This window comes from Leuresthes tenuis, unplaced genomic scaffold, assembly GCF_036924035.1.
Source record: "Leuresthes tenuis unplaced genomic scaffold, fLeuTen1.0.hap1 SCAF_17, whole genome shotgun sequence".
NCBI classification, from domain to species: domain Eukaryota; kingdom Metazoa; phylum Chordata; class Actinopteri; order Atheriniformes; family Atherinopsidae; genus Leuresthes; species Leuresthes tenuis.
This window is the reverse complement of record NW_027325371.1, coordinates 1,147,515-1,171,309: the sequence shown is the minus strand read 5'-3', so window position 1 is coordinate 1,171,309 and position 23,795 is coordinate 1,147,515. Positions and strand designations below refer to the sequence as shown.

The following is a 23,795-nucleotide window of genomic DNA, read 5'->3' as shown; positions in this document are numbered from 1 at the left end:
TCTGCAGCTGAAGAGACGGAGCTGATGAGATCTGACAGACTTCCAGATGTTGAGACTCCCCTCTGCAGCTGGAAAAGGCTTCAGCTGCTGCATCAGGAGTTATTCAGCGTTCTGAGCCTCTTTACACTTTTTCTCATGACTTTTACGTCCTTTTTAAGGCGTTTTTTCACATTAAAATGTGCTGTTATGATATGTTTCATATCATCAAACTTCATTTAGGCTACAAATGATAAATATTAATAACAGAATCTTTAAGGATCTGCTGCTCTGACACATTTTAATGCATTTAACTTCACTACTGAGACGGAAAACCGGAAAAACTCACCAAACTCTGTTGGTTTTGACCTTTTTCCTGTTTGCGGAGGCTAAAGGAAACTTTATCTGTTCATGGAGAGCTGAAGGTGGAATAAGAGCTGGAGACTTCGCCCACAGATGCACAAACTGATGCGTTCACGGCTTGTTTTACTCTGTAATTCTACTCCACAAAGATCCAAATAACTCTGCAGTAAAACATTTCAAACCTGAACATTGTGTTCAAACGACTTCTTGAGGTTTTTGTGCAGAAATATTTCAGATTTCATGTTTTAAAACGTCATAAAAAGTGAACGGAGATGTTGGGTGTGCTGAGCTGTCTGCTGGAAACTGGGCCAGAACACGAAGTGCTTCTGGATCAGAGCAGGAGCTCCTCGGGTGCAGCTGAGGTGTCGCTCTGCAGAGGGCCGACAAACAGAAACCGAAGCCAGGCGAGAGGCTGATCTGTGCGTGGGAGGAGGCTGCTTTCAGGAGAGAATGGGAATCTGCCCACTCCTTTACCTTCCTTCCACCTCTCAGAGTTCATCCTTTCGGATGCCGGCGCAGTTTGTGTTACGCAACGCTGGTGTCGCTCGAACATGCGTGTTCCGTGTGTGTCGACACATAAGAGGCTCTTCAGCACTTGTTCACATAGCAACCAGCTCTCAACAAGACATTTGGAGGAGTGGAGGCGGAGAGAGAGGAGGTGGGAGGAAAAAAACAGAGGCTCAAATTAAAGGCTTCAGCTGAAAAGCATGCAGGAAAAGCTCCAGAGAAAAACACAAAGTCAGGCTGCTGAGAAAAGGTGAAACGATGCTTCCTTCAAACTCATCCCCACATGTATGGAATCAGGACTGTTGGAAAGTGCAAATTCAGTTTGATTTTAAAGAAAAAGATCCGCGAAATGACCCCAACAGACTTTATTTAGCAGCTGAGCCCTTTGGTTTGGTAGAAGGTGGCTGGAAGGGATGATGTAATCAGTTCAGCTCCTCCATCTTTACCTCCTCCATCTTTACCTCCTCCATCTTTACCTCCTACATCTTTACCTCCTCCATCTTTACCTCCTCCATCTTTACCTCTTCCATCTTTACCTCCTCCATCAGTGGAGCTCCATCTTTTGGCCTTATTCTTTGAATTCGGCTCCGACTCTTTGGCCTTATTCTGGTACATCGGCTCCGACTCTTTGGCCTTATTCTGTGAATTCGGCTCCGACTCTTTGGCCTTATTCTGGGACGTCGGCTCCGACTCTTTGGCCTTATTCTGTGAATTCGGCTCCGACTCTTTGGCCTTATTCTGTGAATTCGGCTCCGACTCTTTGGCCTTATTCTGGTACGTCGGCTCCGACTCTTTGGCCTTATTCTGTGAATTCGGCTCCGACTCTTTGGCCTTATTCTGTGAATTCGGCTCCGACTCTTTGGCCTTATTCTGGGACGTCGGCTCAGACTCTTTGGCCTTATTCTGGTACGTCGGCTCCGACTCTTTGGCCTTATTCTGGTACGTCGGCTCCGACTCTTTGGCCTTATTCTGGGACGTCGGCTCCGACTCTTTGGCCTTATTCTGGGACGACTCTTTGGCCTTATTCTGGTACGTCGGCTCCGACTCTTTGGCCTTATTCTGGTACGTCGGCTCAGACTCTTTGGCCTTATTCTGGTACATCGGCTCCGACTCTTTGGCCTTATTCTGGTACGTCGGCTCCGACTCTTTGGCCTTATTCTGGGACGTCGGCTCCGACTCTTTGGCCTTATTCTGTGAATTCGGCTCCGACTCTTTGGCCTTATTCTGGGACGACTCTTTGGCCTTATTCTGGTACATCGGCTCCGACTCTTTGGCCTTATTCTGGTACGACTCTTTGGCCTTATTCTGGTACGACTCTTTGGCCTTATTCTGGGACGACTCTTTGGCCTTATTCTGTGAATTTGGCTCCGACTCTTTGGCCTTATTCTGTGAATTCGGCTCCGACTCTTTGGCCTTATTCTGTGAATTCGGCTCCGACTCTTTGGCCTTATTCTGTGAATTCGGCTCCGACTCTTTGGCCTTATTCTGTGAATTCGGCTCCGACTCTTTGGCCTTATTCTGTGAATTCGGCTCCGACTCTTTGGCCTTATTCTGTGAATTCGGCTCCGACTCTTTGGCCTTATTCTGGTACATCGGCTCCGACTCTTTGGCCTTATTCTGGTACATCGGCTCCGACTCTTTGGCCTTATTCTGGGACGTCGGCTCCGACTCTTTGGCCTTATTCTGGGACGACTCTTTGGCCTTATTCTGGGACGACTCTTTGGCCTTATTCTGGTACGTCGGCTCCGACTCTTTGGCCTTATTCTGGTACATCGGCTCCGACTCTTTGGCCTTATTCTGGTACGTCGGCTCCGACTCTTTGGCCTTATTCTGGTACATCGGCTCCGACTCTTTGGCCTTATTCTGGTACGACTCTTTGGCCTTATTCTGGGACGACTCTTTGGCCTTATTCTGTGAATTTGGCTCCGACTCTTTGGCCTTATTCTGTGAATTCGGCTCCGACTCTTTGGCCTTATTCTGTGAATTCGGCTCCGACTCTTTGGCCTTATTCTGGTACATCGGCTCCGACTCTTTGGCCTTATTCTGGTACATCGGCTCCGACTCTTTGGCCTTATTCTGGGACGACTCTTTGGCCTTATTCTGGGACGACTCTTTGGCCTTATTCTGGTACGTCGGCTCCGACTCTTTGGCCTTATTCTGGTACATCGGCTCCGACTCTTTGGCCTTATTCTGGTACATCGGCTCCGACTCTTTGGCCTTATTCTGGGACGACTCTTTGGCCTTATTCTGTGAATTTGGCTCCGACTCTTTGGCCTTATTCTGTGAATTCGGCTCCGACTCTTTGGCCTTATTCTGTGAATTCGGCTCCGACTCTTTGGCCTTATTCTGTGAATTCGGCTCCGACTCTTTGGCCTTATTCTGTGAATTCGGCTCCGACTCTTTGGCCTTATTCTGTGAATTCGGCTCCGACTCTTTGGCCTTATTCTGGGACGTCGGCTCCGACTCTTTGGCCTTATTCTGGTACGTCGGCTCCGACTCTTTGGCCTTATTCTGGTACGACTCTTTGGCCTTATTCTGGTACATCGGCTCCGACTCTTTGGCCTTATTCTGGTACGTCGGCTCCGACTCTTTGGCCTTATTCTGGTACATCGGCTCCGACTCTTTGGCCTTATTCTGGTACGACTCTTTGGCCTTATTCTGTGAATTTGGCTCCGACTCTTTGGCCTTATTCTGTGAATTCGGCTCCGACTCTTTGGCCTTATTCTGTGAATTCGGCTCCGACTCTTTGGCCTTATTCTGTGAATTCGGCTCCGACTCTTTGGCCTTATTCTGTGAATTCGGCTCCGACTCTTTGGCCTTATTCTGTGAATTCGGCTCCGACTCTTTGGCCTTATTCTGTGAATTCGGCTCCGACTCTTTGGCCTTATTCTGGTACGTTGGCTCCGACTCTTTGGATACTCTGATGAGCCGTCTTCCTCCTGTGTGTAACTCTCTGGAGGAGAGTTTCTCCTCGGTTAGTCGGTCTTTTGCAGTTTTAACTTGTTTTTCACGCTCCTCTCTGTTTGTTTTTCTGCATCCCATTTGGATTCAGCTGCCTTCTCTCCTCCTCCTCATCCTCCCACGTTCACACTCTTTTTCTCACCATTGCAGCTGATCCTCAGTTCCAGCACAGACTCACATTGGTCACGTTGTTCGTGGTTTTATAACCAGCACAAATTTAATGGAAGTCAGTGTGTGTGCACGTGCACGTGTGCACGGCTTCTCTCGGTGCTCTTATATGTTGATGGTTGATTGAGTTTTCAATGATCACATGACTGCGTTTGTGCAGTTTATTGCACTGAAAGCTGTGAAACTGATGGCTAATCATCAGTGTTCACCAGATACATAAATGAATGTAGTGCTGCGTGCACGTGTGTTCGCTGCGTGCACGTGTGTTCGCTCCGTGCACGTGTGTTCGCTGCGTGCACGTGTGTTCGCTCCGTGCACGTGTGTTCGCTGCATTGCTTCCGGTTAAAAGAAAGAAAGAAAAACCCCAAATCAGAGATTGTTTTTCTCCCCCGACAGTTTTGTGATGTGATGACAGTCACAAACACGCTCAAACATGCTCAGCCGTGCACACGCACAGCCGTGCACACGCTCAGCCGTGCACACGCTCAGCCGTGCACACGCACAGCCGTGCACGTGGATGTGTTGCCACGTTGAAGAGGCACACATGGCAGAACTGTGTGGCCGGAAACTGCGGCCTCTGAGGACGCTTTCACACCAGGATCGGCTGCTGGTTTGGGCCCAAAATGAGCGCCGACCAGGAAGAGAAAAAGCCCGATGAAGAAGAAAACCCGACTCATTGATTGGCCAGCGCCGGAAACCCTCCCCGTGTCACTTCCTGTCTTCGGTTCCCACGTTTTCAGGCGGACGAGCTTCTGCCCAAACGGAGCCGCCGGCCCGAGGAAACGAACCGAACGTTCGCCCTGAGACCTTAAGGCAGTCGTTCCACATGGGTTTAAGGTTCTCAGACTTCCTCTGAGTGACCGGCGCCAACGTATTGATCGCTGATCAGCTTTAAAGAGCCGTCTGATCCTGTTATTACTGACACACACACACTGATTCTTCTTCTGCCTCTGCTGCGTTTCTTCTTCTTCTCCCACATCTTCCTCCTCCTGCTGTCACCAACGTGGTGTCTCTATGGTAACCGCCTGCAGTGGGCGGCCCCCGACAGGCCCCGCCCACTGCAGCATGGCTCCTGCACACACAGAGCAGCAGCAGCAGTATATTTCAGTGAATGTGAGCCGAGCGCTGCTGCTTCAGCATGTTTCCTCCCGGCCGCCGCCTCCCTTCAGTGGCTCAGTGCAGCTGTTTTTACCGCCTGCTCTCCAGCTCCGGTCTGCTCAGACGAAACGGGAACCTCTCAGAATGTTTAGATGAAATGTGATTTAGATTCTTTAAACTGTTAAATAGGAAATATTTCCCTCCTGAACGTGAATGTTTCCGTGTGTCTGTGAGCTGAGCTCAACATTTATCTGAGTGTGTGAAACATGCCGCTGGTTTCAGGCTGCTGGTGCAGATGGTGCGTTCAGGTGCAGATGGTGCGTTCAGGTGCAGGAGGTGCGTGCAGGTGGTGCGTTCAGGTGCAGGAGGTGCGTTCAGGTGCAGGTGGTGCGTTCAGGTGGTGCGTTCAGGTGCAGGAGGTGCGTGCAGGTGGTGCGTTCAGGTGCAGGAGGTGCGTGCAGGTGGTGCGTTCAGGTGCAGCTGGTGCGTTCAGGTGCAGCTGGTGCGTTCAGGTGGTGCGTTCAGGTGCAGTCCGTGCGTTCAGGTGGTGCGTTCAGGTGCAGATGGTGCGTTCAGGTGCAGTCCCTGCGTTCAGGTGGTGCGTTCAGGTGCAGTCCGTGCGTTCAGGTGCAGTCCGTGCGTTCAGGTGGTGCGTTCAGGTGCAGTCCCTGCGTTCAGGTGGTGCGTTCAGGTGCAGTCCCTGCGTTCAGGTGGTGCGTTCAGGTGCAGTCCGTGCGTTCAGGTGGTGCGTTCAGGTGCAGTCCGTGCGTTCAGGTGCAGTCCGTGCGTTCAGGTGCAGTCCGTGCGTTCAGGTGGTGCATTCAGGTGCAGTCCCTGCGTTCAGGTGGTGCGTTCAGGTGCAGTCCGTGCGTTCAGGTGGTGCGTTCAGGTGCAGATGGTGCGTTCAGGTGGTGCGTTCAGGTGCAGTCCGTGCGTTCAGGTGCAGTCCGTGCGTTCAGGTGGTGCGTTCAGGTGCAGTCCCTGCGTTCAGGTGGTGCGTTCAGGTGCAGTCCCTGCGTTCAGGTGCTGCGTTCAGGTGCAGTCCGTGCGTTCAGGTGCTGCGTTCAGGTGCAGTCCGTGCGTTCAGGTGCAGTCCGTGCGTTCAGGTGCAGTCCGTGCGTTCAGGTGCAGTCCGTGCGTTCAGGTGGTGCATTCAGGTGCAGTCCCTGCGTTCAGGTGGTGCGTTCAGGTGCAGTCCGTGCGTTCAGGTGGTGCGTTCAGGTGCAGATGGTGCGTTCAGGTGGTGCGTTCAGGTGCAGTCCGTGCGTTCAGGTGCAGTCCCTGCGTTCAGGTGGTGCGTTCAGGTGCAGTCCGTGCGTTCAGGTGCAGATGGTGCGTTCAGGTGCAGTCCGTGCGTTCAGGTGGTGCGTTCAGGTGCAGATGGTGCGTTCAGGTGGTGCGTTCAGGTGCAGTCCGTGCGTTCAGGTGCAGTCCCTGCGTTCAGGTGGTGCGTTCAGGTGCAGTCCGTGCGTTCAGGTGCAGATGGTGCGTTCAGGTGCAGTCCGTGCGTTCAGGTGGTGCGTTCAGGTGCAGTCCGTGCGTTGACCCTCTCTGTTTTGTGTCTCTCTGCAGAAACGCTGCTGGATGACTTCATGTTGACGCATCCCATCTTCCTGACGGCCGACAGGCTGCAACAAGTCCTGCTGCAGCAGTATCCTCCACCTGCGGAAGCTTCTGTCCGTGCACTGTGTCCGTGCACTGTGTCCGTGCACGCTCACATACGTTCGTGTCCGTGCATGCTCACGTGCATGTGCGTCTGTGTCCGTGCACGCTCGCGGTCGTGTTGGACTGCTTAGTTTTAAACTTGGTGGCCTGCTGGTTTTCTCCAGTCGGCGGGTTTGTCTTTTCCCCAAACGTGCACGGTGGCGTCCGTGCACGTTTGGGGAGCCTCTGGTTTGTCTTTTCCCTGCTTTCTGCCTGCAGGCGGACGCTGAGCAGCTGCGGCCTGTGGTTTGTTCTGCCCCACCCTCTCCTGAGGAAAAGGAAGTTTTCAGCAGAAAACCTCAAAGCATACTTCATGTCTCAGTCCAGGAACTCAAAGTTTTGGCTCATTTAATGACCTTTTTCAGGACTTCGGCTCCATCCTGGCTCCCACCCTGAGCTCTGCTGCTGCATTTTTCAGAGAGAAGGTGAACTGTGGGACACGGCGAGATGAGTCGGTCTGCTTTAGACCTTCAGCTGCAGCTGGATGTTTGTTCTGATCAGAAGCTTCTGAACATCGTTTCCTGTTTGACACACGAGTTCCGCTGCTTCAGTCTGAGAGGAAACTGGGTCGAGTACTCGGGGAGATGTGAGAGTTGTGGGGCTCTTTGTTCGGGGCTCCGGGACTCGGACTGTCGGCCTCCATCAGCTCCGTCACAGATCGTTTGAATCTGAAGCATCAAGCAGCTCGATGTTCCACTGAAACAGAGAGAGAACTGAGGCAAACCTCCTGCCTCCTTGGTGCTGGTGTCATGGATCCCGCCTCTTTGACCCAGCGCTGAAAGGACGACTTCCTTTGTGAGAAGATGAGTTTGTGCCCCAGAAGCGGCGGCCTGTGGGGGGCGCTGTGGTGCAGCTGGGGGTAAGTTAGCCACAGGGTGAACTGATGCAGAAAAATCATTGTGATGTGAAGGAAAAGGGTTGTGTGGGTGTTACAGAAAGCAGCTGCAGCACAGATGGATGCAGGTTAAAACCGGCCTGGAAGCAAAGATGGAGGCGGCGTTACAGTCGCCCCCCCCCCCCACAGAGAGAAGAAGAGGAAGTGGAGCAGGGAGGGATGTGGGTGGATGGAGTGGAAGGGACAGCCTGGTCTTCCTCCGCTGTGAGGCCAGAGGACAGCGTGTCCTGCAGCTCCCGCTGAAACATTCATGATGGAGGATTCTGCTTCGTTTGACGCAGAGAGAGCATCGCAAGGCATCATGGGAAATGGAGTTCCAAGTCACGACCTCCCAAAAACAGGACAGAGAGAGAAGTGAACACTCCAGCCAATCGGAGAGCAGGAAAATAAAAAAAGCTGTGTTCAGAGACTGAGGCAGCTGTGGGCGTGCATGTGTGTGCACGTGTGTGTGTGCACGTGTGTGTGTGCACGTGCAGCATTATGTGGGTCATCATGGCGGCTGCTGAAGCTGCAGAGTTTCTCACTTTAACTGCTTCACTGCAGGTGCTTTTTGTTTATTTGTTTGTTTGTTTATTGATTTGTTTGTTGTTTGTTTTGTTGTTTGGTTTGTTTATTGATTTGTTTGTTTTGTTGGTTGGTTTATTTGTTTGTTTGTTCCATAATGACACCAGTAAACACACAAAATGTAAACGATGTTTTTAAGATGTCCAGAATCGGGGCGAAGCTTCGAACAAATCAAACGTGTTTCCTCCTTAACTCGACTCTCCCAGATTCACTCTGGATGGAGACGGGGGAGGGAGGGAGGCAGAGGGGAAGGCGAGGGATGGAAGAGGAGGAGAGAGGGATGGAAGAGGAGGAGAGAGGGATGGAAGAGGAGGAGAGAGGGATGGAAGAGGAGGAGAGAGGGATGGAGAGACCAAGGCCGAGATGAGCGCAGCGGAGAGGAAGCAGGCGGTGCTGAACGTGGCGTTCAGGTACCTGGACACCTACCGAGAGCTGCTGCAGGAGGAGGGCGAGCGCAGCAACAGCTTCCCAAAGGTAAGAGGCTCATTTCTTCCAGACTCCCAGTAACCTTTAAAGTGTCCTGATCAATAGTTCTGCAGCTTTCTGAAACCTTTAAAGTGTCCTGATCAACAGTTCTGCAGCTTTCTGAAACCTTTAAAGTGTCCTGATCAACAGTTCTGCAGCTTTCTGAAACCTTTAAAGTGTCCTGATCAACAGTTCTGCAGCTTTCTGTAACCTTTAAAGTGTCCTGATCAATAGTTCTGCAGCTTTCTGAAACCTTTAAAGTGTCCTGATCAACAGTTCTGCAGCTTTCTGAAACCTTTAAAGTGTCCTGATCAATAGTTCTGCAGCTTTCTGAAACCTTTAAAGTGTCCTGATCAATAGTTCTGCAGCTTTCTGAAACCTTTAAAGTGTCCTGATCAATAGTTCTGCAGCTTTCTGAAACCTTTAAAGTGTCCTGATCAACAGTTCTGCAGCTTTCTGTAACCTTTAAAGTGTCCTGATCAACAGTTCTGCAGCTTTCTGAAACCTTTAAAGTGTCCTGATCAACAGTTCTGCAGCTTTCTGTAACCTTTAAAGTGTCCTGATCAACAGTTCTGCAGCTTTCTGAAACCTTTAAAGTGTCCTGATCAACAGTTCTGCAGCTTTCTGAAACCTTTAAAGTGTCCTGATCAATAGTTCTGCAGCTTTCTGTAACCTTTAAAGTGTCCTGATCAATAGTTCTGCAGCTTTCTGAAACCTTTAAAGTGTCCTGATCAATAGTTCTGCAGCTTTCTGAAACCTTTAAAGTGTCCTGATCAATAGTTCTGCAGCTTTCTGTAACCTTTAAAGTGTCCTGATCAACAGTTCTGCAGCTTTCTGAAACCTTTAAAGTGTCCTGATCAACAGTTCTGCAGCTTTCTGAAACCTTTAAAGTGTCCTGATCAATAGTTCTGCAGCTTTCTGAAACCTTTAAAGTGTCCTGATCAACAGTTCTGCAGCTTTCTGAAACCTTTAAAGTGTCCTGATCAATAGTTCTGCAGCTTTCTGAAACCTTTAAAGTGTCCTGATCAACAGTTCTGCAGCTTTCTGAAACCTTTAAAGTGTCCTGATCAATAGTTCTGCAGCTTTCTGAAACCTTTAAAGTGTCCTGATCAATAGTTCTGCAGCTTTCTGTAACCTTTAAAGTGTCCTGATCAACAGTTCTGCAGCTTTCTGAAACCTTTAAAGTGTCCTGATCCACAGTTCTGCAGCTTTCTGAAACCTTTAAAGTGTCCTGATCAATAGTTCTGCAGCTTTCTGAAACCTTTAAAGTGTCCTGATCAACAGTTCTGCAGCTTTCTGAAACCTTTAAAGTGTCCTGATCAATAGTTCTGCAGCTTTCTGTAACCTTTAAAGTGTCCTGATCAATAGTTCTGCAGCTTTCTGAAACCTTTAAAGTGTCCTGATCCACAGTTCTGCAGCTTTCTGAAACCTTTAAAGTGTCCTGATCAACAGTTCTGCAGCTTTCTGAAACCTTTAAAGTGTCCTGATCAATAGTTCTGCAGCTTTCTGAAACCTTTAAAGTGTCCTGATCAATAGTTCTGCAGCTTTCTGTAACCTTTAAAGTGTCCTGATCAACAGTTCTGCAGCTTTCTGAAACCTTTAAAGTGTCCTGATCCACAGTTCTGCAGCTTTCTGAAACCTTTAAAGTGTCCTGATCAATAGTTCTGCAGCTTTCTGAAACCTTTAAAGTGTCCTGATCAACAGTTCTGCAGCTTTCTGAAACCTTTAAAGTGTCCTGATCAATAGTTCTGCAGCTTTCTGTAACCTTTAAAGTGTCCTGATCAATAGTTCTGCAGCTTTCTGAAACCTTTAAAGTGTCCTGATCCACAGTTCTGCAGCTTTCTGAAACCTTTAAAGTGTCCTGATCCACAGTTCTGCAGCTTTCTGAAACCTTTAAAGTGTCCTGATCAATAGTTCTGCAGCTTTCTGAAACCTTTAAAGTGTCCTGATCAATAGTTCTGCAGCTTTCTGAAACCTTTAAAGTGTCCTGATCAATAGTTCTGCAGCTTTCTGAAACCTTTAAAGTGTCCTGATCAACAGTTCTGCAGCTTTCTGAAACCTTTAAAGTGTCCTGATCAATAGTTCTGCAGCTTTCTGAAACCTTTAAAGTGTCCTGATCAATAGTTCTGCAGCTTTCTGAAACCTTTAAAGTGTCCTGATCCACAGTTCTGCAGCTTTCTGAAACCTTTAAAGTGTCCTGATCAATAGTTCTGCAGCTTTCTGAAACCTTTAAAGTGTCCTGATCAATAGTTCTGCAGCTTTCTGAAACCTTTAAAGTGTCCTGATCAATAGTTCTGCAGCTTTCTGAAACCTTTAAAGTGTCCTGATCAATAGTTCTGCAGCTTTCTGAAACCTTTAAAGTGTCCTGATCAACAGTTCTGCAGCTTTCTGTAACCTTTAAAGTGTCCTGATCAACAGTTCTGCAGCTTTCTGAAACCTTTAAAGTGTCCTGATCAACAGTTCTGCAGCTTTCTGAAACCTTTAAAGTGTCCTGATCAATAGTTCTGCAGCTTTCTGAAACCTTTAAAGTGTCCTGATCAACAGTTCTGCAGCTTTCTGTAACCTTTAAAGTGTCCTGATCAACAGTTCTGCAGCTTTCTGAAACCTTTAAAGTGTCCTGATCAACAGTTCTGCAGCTTTCTGAAACCTTTAAAGTGTCCTGATCAACAGTTCTGCAGCTTTCTGAAACCTTTAAAGTGTCCTGATCAACAGTTCTGCAGCTTTCTGAAACCTTTAAAGTGTCCTGATCAGCAGTTCTGCAGCTTTCTGAAGCTCTTTCACAGTTTTTCTTTGGACATTTTCTGCTTTTTCCCTCATCTTCAGTCCTTGTTCCTGAGCATTTTCAGTGTTTTTTCTTTGTTCAGCCACTTAACTCTGAGCTATGAACCATTCAGGCAGAAAAAAGGCTCCTAACTCAAGGGATGAACCAGTGTTGTGTCGACACAGAACAGACAACTTAGCAAAGAACAAAAGGCAGCCCACATCCAAAGAAGAGCTTTGGGATGTCCTTCAAGAAGCCTGGAGAACTATTCCTGAAGACTCCTTAAAGAAATGACAGAAAGCTTGTCTCAGAGGGTTCAGGCTGTGTTGGAGAATAAAGGAGCTCAGACCAGAGATTCACTTTAAAGCTGCTGAGAACTGATAAAAACTCTGTTTCTGCCTCAGATTCTGGGTTTATGTTCAGGTTTGAACATGTTTCAGTGAATCTCTGCAGCTGCTTCCTGTTTTTATGGATAAATATGAAGAAATGAAGCTGATCAGAACCTGGTTTGTTAACCTGTTGGTTTGCTGAAGATCACGATCAGATCTCTGCTTCCTGGAACAAACCACAGCCGGGTCTCTACACGTCTTCCTTCCTGATAATCATCAGGGAATTCCAACGTTTTGTTATTTCAGCTGTGATTAGAAGATCAGGATCAGAACCATCTGTGTCCGACTGAAAGTGAAAGAAAAACAGCATCATTTCCCTTTAAGTGACAGAACTGTGCGGGCAGGAGCCTGATTGGTTGTTTGTGTGTCGCTGTGTGCAGGAGCTGTACATGCTGGCCCTGCAGGAGCTGAGCCGCTTTCCTGAGCTGGTGGAGGACGTCCTGAAGCTGCAGCGCTGGACCGAGATCTTAAACTGCCCGTAAGTCTCTTGGACCGCCGTCTGTGGCCTGTTTTACCTGCCGTTCCAACCTTTTTACCTGCCGTTCCAGCTGTTTTACCTGCCGTTCCAACCTTTTTACCTGCCGTTCCAACCTTTTTACCTGCCGTTCCAACCTTTTTACCTGCCGTTCCAGCAGTTTTACCTGCCGTTCCAGCCGTTTTACCTGCCGTTCCAACCTTTTTACCTGCCGTTCCAGCCGTTTTACCTGCCGTTCCAGCAGTTTTACCTGCCGTTCCAACCTTTTTACCTGCCGTTCCAACCTTTTTACCTGCCGTTCCAGCCGTTTTACCTGCCATTCCAACCTTTTTACCTGCCGTTCCAACCTTTTTACCTGCCGTTCCAGCTGTTTTACCTGCCGTTCCAGCCGGTTTACCTGCCGTTCCAGCCGTTTTACCTGCCGTTCCAACCTTTTTACCTGCCGTTCCAGCTGCCGTTTTACCTGCCGTTCGAGCCGGTTTACCTGCCGTTCCAGCTGTTTTACCTGCCGTTCGAGCCGTTTTACCTGCCGTTCCAACCTTTTTACCTGCCGTTCCAGCCGTTTTACCTGCCGTTCGAGCCGGTTTACCTGCCGTTCCAGCTGTTTTACCTGCCGTTCGAGCCGTTTTACCTGCCGTTCCAACCTTTTTACCTGCCGTTCCAGCTGCCGTTTTACCTGCCGTTCGAGCCGGTTTACCTGCCGTTCCAGCTGTTTTACCTGCCGTTCGAGCCGTTTTACCTGCCGTTCCAACCTTTTTACCTGCCGTTCCAGCCGTTTTACCTGCCGTTCGAGCCGGTTTACCTGCCGTTCCAGCTGTTTTACCTGCCGTTCCAGCCGTTTTACCTGCCGTTCCAGCTGTTTTACCTGCCGTTCCAGCTGTTTTACCTGCCATTCCAACCTTTTTACCTGCCGTTCCAGCTGTTTTACCAACCTTTTTACCTGCCGTTCCAGCCGGTTTACCTGCCGTTCCAGCTGTTTTACCAACCTTTTTACCTGCCATTCCAACCTTTTTACCTGCCGTTCCAGCCGGTTTACCTGCCGTTCCAACCGGTTTACCTGCCGTTCCAGCTGTTTTACCAACCTTTTTACCTGCCGTTCCAGCTGTTTTACCTGCCATTTTACCTGCCCTTCCAGCCGTTTTACCTGCCGTTTTACCTGCCGTTTTACCTGCCGTTTTACCTGTGTTTTACCTGCCGTTTTACCTGCCGTTCCAGCCGTTTTACCTGCCGTTTCACCTGCCTTTCCAGCCGTTTTACCTGCCGTTCCAGCCGTTTTACCTGCCGTTCCACCTGCCGTTCCACCTGCCGTTTTATCTGCCATTAAAACCGGTGCTGTCTGATGGCAGATTACTTTCTTTTAAAGAGAGCTTCAGTCATCAGATCTGAACCATTTTAGACGACACTCTGCACTTCCATCAGTGTTCATCAGTGAAGTTAAGGGGCTGTGAAGCTGTAATCAGTTCTATATTTATCTCTTTACAGGAATGGATTCATTAGGTCTTTGTTGTATTTCTGCACTTTCTAAATTTAATTTGCATCGTGCTGATTTTCTGTGTCGTTCAGCTCTGAGGAGGAGAAGGAAAGCAGGAAGAAGCAGGTCCGTCCTCTGTTCAGACACTTCAGACGCATCGACGCCTGTCTGCAGCCCAGAGAGGCCTTCAGGGGCTCAGACGAGAGTACGACACACACCCACCTGCACACACAAAGCATGATAATCTGTCTGCACACACGGCTGAAATGTAAATACACCTGCTGTCTGCGGCTGGGACACCCAAACCACATACCGACACACCCAGAGCAAACAGGACTGGATCAGGACTGGCCCTTTAACTGGCCCTTTAACTGGCTCAGGACTGGCCCATTAACTGGCTCAGGACTGGCCCTTTAACTGGCTCAGGACTGGCCCTTTAACTGGCTCAGGACTGGCTCAGGACTGGCCCTTTAACTGGATCAGGACTGGCCCTTTAACTGGCTCAGGACTGGCCCTTTAACTGGCCCTTTAACTGGCTCAGGACTGGCCCATTAACTGGCTCAGGACTGGCCCTTTAACTGGCTCAGGACTGGCCCTTTAACTGGCTCAGGACTGGCTCAGGACTGGCCCTTTAACTGGATCAGGACTGGCCCTTTAACTGGCTCAGGACTGGCCCTTTAACTGGCTCAGGACTGGCTCAGGACTGGCCCTTTAACTGGATCAGGACTGGCCCTTTAACTGGCTCAGGACTGGCCCTTTAACTGGCTCAGGACTGGCTCAGGACTGGCCCTTTAACTGGCTCAGGACTGGCTCAGGACTGGCCCTTTAACTGGATCAGGACTGGCCCTTTAACTGGCTCAGGGCTGGTCCTTTAACTGGCTCAGGACTGGCTCAGGACTGGTCCTTTAACTGGATCAGGACTGGCCCTTTAACTGGATCAGGACTGGTCCTTTAACTGGATCAGGACTGGCCCTTTAACTGGATCAGGACTGGCCCTTTAACTGGATCAGGACTGGTCCTTTAACTGGCTCAGGGCTGGTCCTTTAACTGGCTCAAGACTGGCTCAGGACTGGTCCTTTAACTGGATCAGGACTGGCCCTTTAACTGGCTCAGGACTGGCTCAGGACTGGCCCTTTAACTGGCTCAGGACTGGCTCAGGACTGGCCCTTTAACTGGATCAGGACTGGCCCTTTAACTGGCTCAGGACTGGCTCAGGACTGGCCCTTTAACTGGATCAGGACTGGCTCAGGACTGGCCCTTTAACTGGATCAGGACTGGCCCTTTAACTGGCTCAGGACTGGCTCAGGACTGGCCCTTTAACTGGATCAGGACTGGCCCTTTAACTGGCTCAGGACTGGCCCTTTAACTGGCTCAGGACTGGCTCAGGACTGGCCCTTTAACTGGCTCAGGACTGGCTCAGGACTGGCCCTTTAACTGGATCAGGACTGGCCCTTTAACTGGCTCAGGGCTGGTCCTTTAACTGGCTCAGGACTGGCTCAGGACTGGTCCTTTAACTGGATCAGGACTGGCCCTTTAACTGGATCAGGACTGGTCCTTTAACTGGATCAGGACTGGCCCTTTAACTGGATCAGGACTGGCCCTTTAACTGGATCAGGACTGGTCCTTTAACTGGCTCAGGGCTGGTCCTTTAACTGGCTCAAGACTGGCTCAGGACTGGCCCTTTAACTGGCTCAGGGCTGGTCCTTTAACTGGCTCAGGACTGGCTCAGGACTGGCCCTTTAACTGGATCAGGACTGGCCCTTTAACTGGCTCAGGACTGGCTCAGGACTGGCCCTTTAACTGGATCAGGACTGGCTCAGGACTGGCCCTTTAACTGGATCAGGACTGGCCCTTTAACTGGCTCAGGACTGGCTCAGGACTGGCCCTTTAACTGGATCAGGACTGGCCCTTTAACTGGCTCAGGACTGGCCCTTTAACTGAGCTGAGCGTGGACGCCGGTTAGAGGCTCCCTGCAGCACTAAGTGGGTCCATGCAGGTTTAGACTCGTGCACATCATGTTGTTCATGAGTGACGAGCGTAAAAAAGCAGCTCTGCTGTGGTTTGTGAAGGTCACAGAGTTACTTTTCCACTCAGGAGGATGTTTCTCAGTCACATGACCTGACGGCAGCCATCTTTTTTCGCAGTCTTCTGCAGGGTCTACACCCCGGACCACTCGTACGTCACCATCAGGAGCCGCCTGTCCTGCCGGGTCGGAGAGATTCTGGCTCTGGTCAGAGAGAAGCTGCAGTACAGCGAAGACCAACCCGTTCTGCCCGGAAACCTGATCCTGGTGGCCGTGACATCATCCGGAGGTCAGCGCACACTCACTCTCTCACAGGTGTGGGGCTGGGTTTACCTGCAGTGGGTTAATGTCTCTCTGCGGCTGTCTGTTCAGAGAAAGCTGTGTTTCGTCCCAGCGATGAGGCCGTCTTCACCACCCTGGGAGTCAACACTCACCTGTTCGCCTGCGAGGCCTCAGAACTGGACTCACTGGTGAGGATCTGACCCTTCGGTGGAATTATTGCATGATTATTTCTGAAATACTCAGGTTTTTATGTGTTTTACGCTCCTGAAGCCAAAGACAACCGTCTCAGAATGAGCGTTTCTCTGCATGAAAACTGTAAATTCGTACAAACTCGGCTGTTCTCTGAGCTCTCTGGAAGGAGAGTCGTTGTCTTTCGACCTTTAAGTCAAACATCTTCACCTCACATGGACTTTAGAAATATGAAAACTTGTCCTTCACCGTAAAAAAATCCATCAAAAAAGTCATTTTATGAGCTAAAAATCGCTTTAATCTTACAAACATGCAGAAGGTTACGGGACTTTCTTCAGGGCCATTTTCGCCTCAAAGTTCCTCCAGACGGCGCTGAATTGTCTCATCGCCGGAGGGCTTCCATCACATGACGTGCAGTTCCAGTAAAAGTGCGTTTTATGCGATTAATCGTGATTATCGGCCCATAATGCTACGGATACTTTAGGAGAACCACAACAAACCAGCTGGTGATTTCTGAAGGATGTTTGGGCTCAGGTTGAGGTTTCTGATGATGTCACTTCCTGCACTCTCAGCTTCCCCTTCCTGAAGAGATCCACTGGACACCAGGTGACAGCAAACTTCACGATATGTCGGCAGAGGAAGTAGCCAATCAGCTGGTGGTGTTTGACTGGGAGCTCTTCAGCTGTGTGCACGAGGTCAGTGAAACCGTGACGACCCTGGCTTAAACAGCTCGGGACGCAGATCCTCACTGCACACCTCTGTCTGCTGCAGGTGGAGTTTGTGTGCTACGTGTTTCACGGAGAGCAGTCCCGCTGGCGCCCCCTGAACCTGGAGCTGGTACTGCAGCGCTGCAGCGAGGTGCAGCACTGGGTCGCCACGGAGATCCTGCAGTGTCAGTCTCTGCCGAAGAGGATCCAGCTGCTCCGCAAGTTCATCAAGATCGCAGCGCTGTGAGTCAAAGCCTCAACTCCAATCTCTTCAGGATGTTTGAAAATGCACAAAATTTCAGTTTGATGAGCAGAAAAAATCATTTAGCTTTAAAAACACTAAAAACACTGTTTTTAATCATCATGAAGCAGTTGCAGCTCTTTGAAGGACAAATATAGTAATATTTATTTTCTAATACGTAGAGCTGCATTTTTGTGACACACACTTTGTTTTTTGTTTATTAGGAACTTGTTTTTCAGATAAATAATCTGAAGATGCTGCAAACCAAGCCCAGAATTATATGATAAAACAACGTGATACAGAAAAAACTTAAAATGAGTGAAAATAAGAAGTTAATCTCTTTTTAAACATAATGAGTTAGCCTCTCAACATAAGTCGTCTCAAACTCTAATACCAAATTGTTTCTTAGTCTCTCTTAACTCCGAATTATCACAGAAAAGCAAAAAAGCCTTTCAAAATAAAGCAAGTTAGCATCTAAACATGGCATGTTAGCATCTAAACATGGGAAGTTAGCATCTAAACATGGCATGATAGAATCTCAAAATAACAAGTTAGCATCTAAACATGGCAAGTTAGCATCTAAACATGGCAAGGTAGAATCTCAAAATAACAAGTTAGCATCTAAACATGGCATGTTAGCATCTGTACATGGCAAGTTAGCATCTAAACATGGCAAGTTAGAATCTCAAAATAACAAGTTAGCATCTAAACATGGCATGTTAGCATCTGTACATGGCAAGTTAGCATCTAAACATGGCAAGTTAGAATCTCAAAATAACAAGTTAGCATCTAAACATGGCAAGGTAGCATCTAAACATGGCATGTTAGCATCTGAACATGGCAAGTTAGCATCTAAACATGGCAAGTTAGCATCTAAACATGGCAAGGTAGCATCTAAACATGGCATGTTAGCATCTGAACATGGCAAGTTAGCATCTAAACATGGCATGTTAGCATCTGAACATGGCATGTTAGCATCTGAACATGGCAAGTTAGCATCTAAACATGGCAAGTTAGCATCTAAACATGGCAAGGTAGTATCTAAACATGGCATGTTAGCATCTGAACATGGCAAGTTAGCATCTAAACATGGCAAGTTAGCATCTAAACATGGCAAGGTAGTATCTAAACATGGCATGTTAGCATCTAAACATGGCAAGTTAGCATCTAAACATGACAAGTTAACCTCTCATTATGAAAAATGTAGCCTACAAATGATAAGTTTGTCTAAAGATATAAGTTAGCTTCTAAAACTGTCAACTTTATGTCTAGTTAGCATCTCAAAATGACAGATGTAGTCTACAAATTATAAGGTTGTACATAAAATAAAGTTAGTTTTGAAAAATGACAAGTTAGCATCTAATCATGACAAGTTAGCATCTAAACATGACAAGTTAGCATCTAATCATGGCAAGTTAACCTCCCATTATGAAAAATGTAGCCTACAAATGATAAGTTTGTCTAAAGATATGTTAGCTTCTAAAACTGTCAACTTTATGTCTAGTTAGCATCTCAAAATGACAGATGTAGCCTACAAATTATAAGGTTGTACATAAAATAAAGTTAGTTTTGAAAAATGACAAGTTAGCATCTAATCATGACAAGTTAGCATCTAAACATGACAAGTTAGCATCTAAACATGACAAGTTAGCATCAAAACATGGCAAGTTAACCTCCCATTATGAAAAATGTAGCCTACAAATGATAAGTTTGTCTAAAGATATGTTAGCTTCTAAAACTGTCAACTTTATGTCTAGTTAGCATCTCAAAATGACAGATGTAGTCTACAAATTATAAGGTTGTACATAAAATAAAGTTAGTTTTGAAAAATGACAAGTTAGCATCTAATCATGACAAGTTAGCATCTAAACATGACAAGTTAGCATCTAAACATGACAAGTTAGCATCAAAACATGGCAAGTTAGCATCAAAACATGGCAAGTTAACCTCCCATTATGAAAAATGTAGCCTACAAATGATAAGTTTGTCTAAAGATATGTTAGCTTCTAAAACTGTCAACTTTATGTCTAGTTAGCATCTCAAAATGACAGATGTAGCCTACAAATGGATTCCTATCTGTTCTCAAAACCATTCATTCTTTATTTGTTATTAACTGTTTTAAAACGCGTTACAAAGTGCTTCACACAAGCAACGGTAAAGAATTCATGAAGAGGAAACAAATCAAGATAAAGCATTTAAAAATACTCGTCTGGAAAATGGTCTCAAGTTAGCATCAAAGCTAACATGCTAACTCAGCAGGTTACAGAGCTCTATGCCAGTAACTCAGTGAGGAACCATGTGAAATCCTTCTCGGACAGCCTGAATGTGAACATTCATTCTTGTGTTTCAGCTGCAAGCAGCAGCAGGACCTGCTGTCCTTTCTGGCCGTGGTTCTGGGTCTGGATAACCCCGCGATCAGCAGGCTGCGGCTCACCTGGGAGGTACGACACCTCTGACCTCCTCACAGGCGGCGGCCTCCTGCTCTTATGTCTCTTTCTGCTGGTTTTAACCCAAATTAACGTTAATTTCTGTGGTATTTTTCCTTTTTGTTGTCCTGTAGTTCACGTTGATTCTGTTTTTAAGGCTTGGTGTCGCAGCTGGAAACAGAAAAGTCGACATATTGATGATGTCATCTGTTGTTCTGTGTGTTCAGGGTCTCCCAGGAAAGTTCAGGAAGCAGTTTCAGCAGTTTGAGAGCACCGCTGTGAGTAGAAGACGCTTGTTTTTATGTTTCTGAGGACTGATGTGGTTTAAAATGACGGCGCTTCTCTCTCGGCTTGCAGGACCCCTCCAGGAACCACAAGTCCTACAGGGACCTGATCACCAGCCTGAGACCTCCGCTGATCCCCTTCACCCCTCTGCTGCTCAAAGGTGATGCTAAACCCCAGAAACTGTTCCAACAAAGTGCAAATGTTTCAGGTATTCAGCCCACGCCTCCTCGGGCGTCTAAAGCTGAACAGTTGATGGTATTTCCCAGGAGTTTGGGCTGTTTTCAGATGAGCTCTGATTAGCAGCACAGGTGGAAAAAGATCTGCTCGTTTCTACATTCATCTTCTGGTCCTCTGAGACTCTGTTTGCCTCCAGCTGTGAACCAGATGTGAAGCTGCAGTTAGCTGCCCTCGCTAATTAATGGGCTCTGTATCCCGGCTGTTCAAAGACTCGTCTTCAGCTGCGCGACAGGCCTGTTCTTCTACTTTTGTGAGGACCAGCGTTGACAGTTAGCGGTTCCTGAGGCCCTGAAACGGGCCCAGGTCCAGAATCTCCCTTTCAAACTGGTTCTGTTCTGCTGTTTTTGCGAGGACACACCGACAGTCCGCTTAAAGTTTCACTTTTATTTAGAAAATCACAGCATCTCTCACCCCAAAACACTTCAAAGATAAAGTCCAATTCAACCCAGTTCATCCAATCAAATCCAATTTATACGAAGCCAATAAAGAAGGAAGCAGCCGAGCTGAGGAAACGACTGAAACCCATCCTGAGCGTCCAAATTACATCGAATATCATCTGGAGGTAATAGTTCAGTTCATTATAATCATAATCCAGTCAATTAAATTCCAAATCAGTCCAATTCATACATTCAGAGCCAATTAAAACTGTATCCGAGCTGAGGAAACCCATCCTGAGCTGCACGAGGCGACTGTGGAGAGAAAAAACTCCCTTTAACAGGAAGAAACCTCCATCAGAACCAGAACCAGGAAGAAACCTCCATCAGAACCAGAACCAGGAAGGGTCCATCTGCCTGGACCAGCTGGGGCTGAGAGGACAGGAAAGAGGGGACAACAAGCAGCGTAACACCAGGCCAGAGATACCTGCTGAGAGAGAGAAACACAAGTTAATGACAACAATGATGTCAGAGGGAGGAGGCTCTGCCTCCCATTCTGCTTTTAGGGGCCTGATAACTGAAGGCTCTGCCTCCCATTCTGCTTTTAGGGGCCTGATAACTGAAGGCTCTGCCTCCCATTCTGCTTTTAGGGGCCTGATAACTGAAGGCTCTGCCTCCCATTCTGCTTTTAGGGGCCTGATAACTGAAGGCTCTGCCTCCCATTCTGCTTTTAGGGGCCTGATAACTGAAGGCTCTGCCTCCCATTCTGCTTTTAGGGGCCTGATAACTGAAGGCTCTGCCTCCCATTCTGCTTTTAGGGGCCTGATAACTGAAGGCTCTGCCTCCCATTCTGCTTTTAGGGGCCTGATAACTGAAGGCTCTGCCTCCCATTCTGCTTTTAGGGGCCTGATAACTGAAGGCTCTGCCTCCCATTCTGCTTTTAGGGGCCTGATAACTGAAGGCTCTGCCTCCCATTCTGCTTTTAGGGGCCTGATAACTGAAGGCTCTGCCTCCCATTCTGCTTTTAGGGGCCTGATAACTGAAGGCTCTGCCTCCCATTCTGCTTTTAGGGGCCTGATAACTGAAGGCTCTGCCTCCCATTCTGCTTTTAGGGGCCTGATAACTGAAGGCTCTGCCTCCCATTCTGCTTTTAGGGGCCTGATAACTGAAGGCTCTGCCTCCCATTCTGCTTTTAGGGGCCTGATAACTGAAGGCTCTGCCTCCCGTTCTGCTTTTAGGGGCCTGATAACTGAAGGCTCTGCCTCCCGTTCTGCTTTTAGGGGCCTGATAACTGAAGGCTCTGCCTCCCATTCTGCTTTTAGGGGCCTGATAACTGAAGGCTCTGCCTCCCATTCTGCTTTTAGGGGCCTGATAACTGAAGGCTCTGCCTCCCGTTCTGCTTTTAGGGGCCTGATAACTGAAGGCTCTGCCTCCCGTTCTGCTTTTAGGGGCCTGATAACTGAAGGCTCTGCCTCCCGTTCTGCTTTTAGGGGCCTGATAACTGAAGGCTCTGCCTCCCGTTCTGCTTTTAGGGGCCTGATAACTGAAGGCTCTGCCTCCCATTCTGCTTTTAGGGGCCTGATAACTGAAGGCTCTGCCTCCCATTCTGCTTTTAGGGGCCTGATAACTGAAGGCTCTGCCTCCCATTCTGCTTTTAGGGGCCTGATAACTGAAGGCTCTGCCTCCCGTTCTGCTTTTAGGGGCCTGATAACTGAAGGCTCTGCCTCCCAGTCTGCTTTTAGGGGCCTGATAACTGAAGGCTCTGCCTCCCAGTCTGCTTTTAGGGGCCTGATAACTGAAGGCTCTGCCTCCCATTCTGCTTTTAGGGGCCTGATAACTGAAGGCTCTGCCTCCCATTCTGCTTTTAGGGGCCTGATAACTGAAGGCTCTGCCTCCCATTCTGCTTTTAGGGGCCTGATAACTGAAGGCTCTGCCTCCCATTCTGCTTTTAGGGGCCTGATAACTGAAGGCTCTGCCTCCCATTCTGCTTTTAGGGGCCTGATAACTGAAGGCTCTGCCTCCCATTCTGCTTTTAGGGGCCTGATAACTGAAGGCTCTGCCTCCCATTCTGCTTTTAGGGGCCTGATAACTGAAGGCTCTGCCTCCCATTCTGCTTTTAGGGGCCTGATAACTGAAGGCTCTGCCTCCCATTCTGCTTTTAGGGGCCTGATAACTGAAGGCTCTGCCTCCCATTCTGCTTTTAGGGGCCTGATAACTGAAGGCTCTGCCTCCCATTCTGCTTTTAGGGGCCTGATAACTGAAGGCTCTGCCTCCCATTCTGCTTTTAGGGGCCTGATAACTGAAGGCTCTGCCTCCCGTTCTGCTTTTAGGGGCCTGATAACTGAAGGCTCTGCCTCCCGTTCTGCTTTTAGGGGCCTGATAACTGAAGGCTCTGCCTCCCATTCTGCTTTTAGGGGCCTGATAACTGAAGGCTCTGCCTCCCATTCTGCTTTTAGGGGCCTGATAACTGAAGGCTCTGCCTCCCGTTCTGCTTTTAGGGGCCTGATAACTGAAGGCTCTGCCTCCCGTTCTGCTTTTAGGGGCCTGATAACTGAAGGCTCTGCCTCCCGTTCTGCTTTTAGGGGCCTGATAACTGAAGGCTCTGCCTCCCATTCTGCTTTTAGGGGCCTGATAACTGAAGGCTCTGCCTCCCATTCTGCTTTTAGGGGCCTGATAACTGAAGGCTCTGCCTCCCATTCTGCTTTTAGGGGCCTGATAACTGAAGGCTCTGCCTCCCATTCTGCTTTTAGGGGCCTGATAACTGAAGGCTCTGCCTCCCGTTCTGCTTTTAGGGGCCTGATAACTGAAGGCTCTGCCTCCCAGTCTGCTTTTAGGGGCCTGATAACTGAAGGCTCTGCCTCCCAGTCTGCTTTTAGGGGCCTGATAACTGAAGGCTCTGCCTCCCATTCTGCTTTTAGAAACTCTGGGAACCTGAACCTGAATCTAACAGTAAATGTAGCAGTATAGTTAAAGCAGTAAAGTTGCATTAACCAGATGAGCTGCTGTGAAACGGATCTCTGGTGATTCATTACGGGCTTAATGCAGAGTACGGTAGGTTTGGTGCTGTTGGACCTCATGAATATAGAAAAACACGTGCAGACTTCTGTGTTCTGACCCAAACGAGTGGAAGCAGAAAAAAGACTTTCCTGAGATGGATGGACAGAAGGAGTGAAACAGAGAGAGGTCATGACTTCCTGCTTCTTTATCCTGCGACTCGACTGTATTTCTGACCGA

At 48.4% G+C, this 23,795-nt stretch overlaps 2 protein-coding genes across 2 annotated transcripts in view; both read left to right on the top strand.

The window, feature by feature from the left end:
* Positions 1-23,795, top strand: part of jmjd6 (jumonji domain containing 6, arginine demethylase and lysine hydroxylase) — a 154,358-nt gene that overhangs the window by 113,472 nt on the left and 17,091 nt on the right. The gene's annotated exons all lie outside the window — the stretch shown is intronic.
* Positions 1-23,795, top strand: part of rapgefl1 (Rap guanine nucleotide exchange factor (GEF)-like 1) — a 39,182-nt gene that overhangs the window by 12,901 nt on the left and 2,486 nt on the right. The window contains 11 exon segments of the mRNA XM_072368098.1: positions 6,646-6,724; positions 8,443-8,710; positions 12,232-12,329; positions 13,890-14,002; positions 15,942-16,109; positions 16,193-16,290; positions 16,864-16,986; positions 17,063-17,241; positions 19,590-19,680; positions 19,893-19,943; positions 20,023-20,110. Coding sequence (XP_072224199.1) covers positions 6,646-6,724; positions 8,443-8,710; positions 12,232-12,329; positions 13,890-14,002; positions 15,942-16,109; positions 16,193-16,290; positions 16,864-16,986; positions 17,063-17,241; positions 19,590-19,680; positions 19,893-19,943; positions 20,023-20,110 — 1,356 coding nt within the window.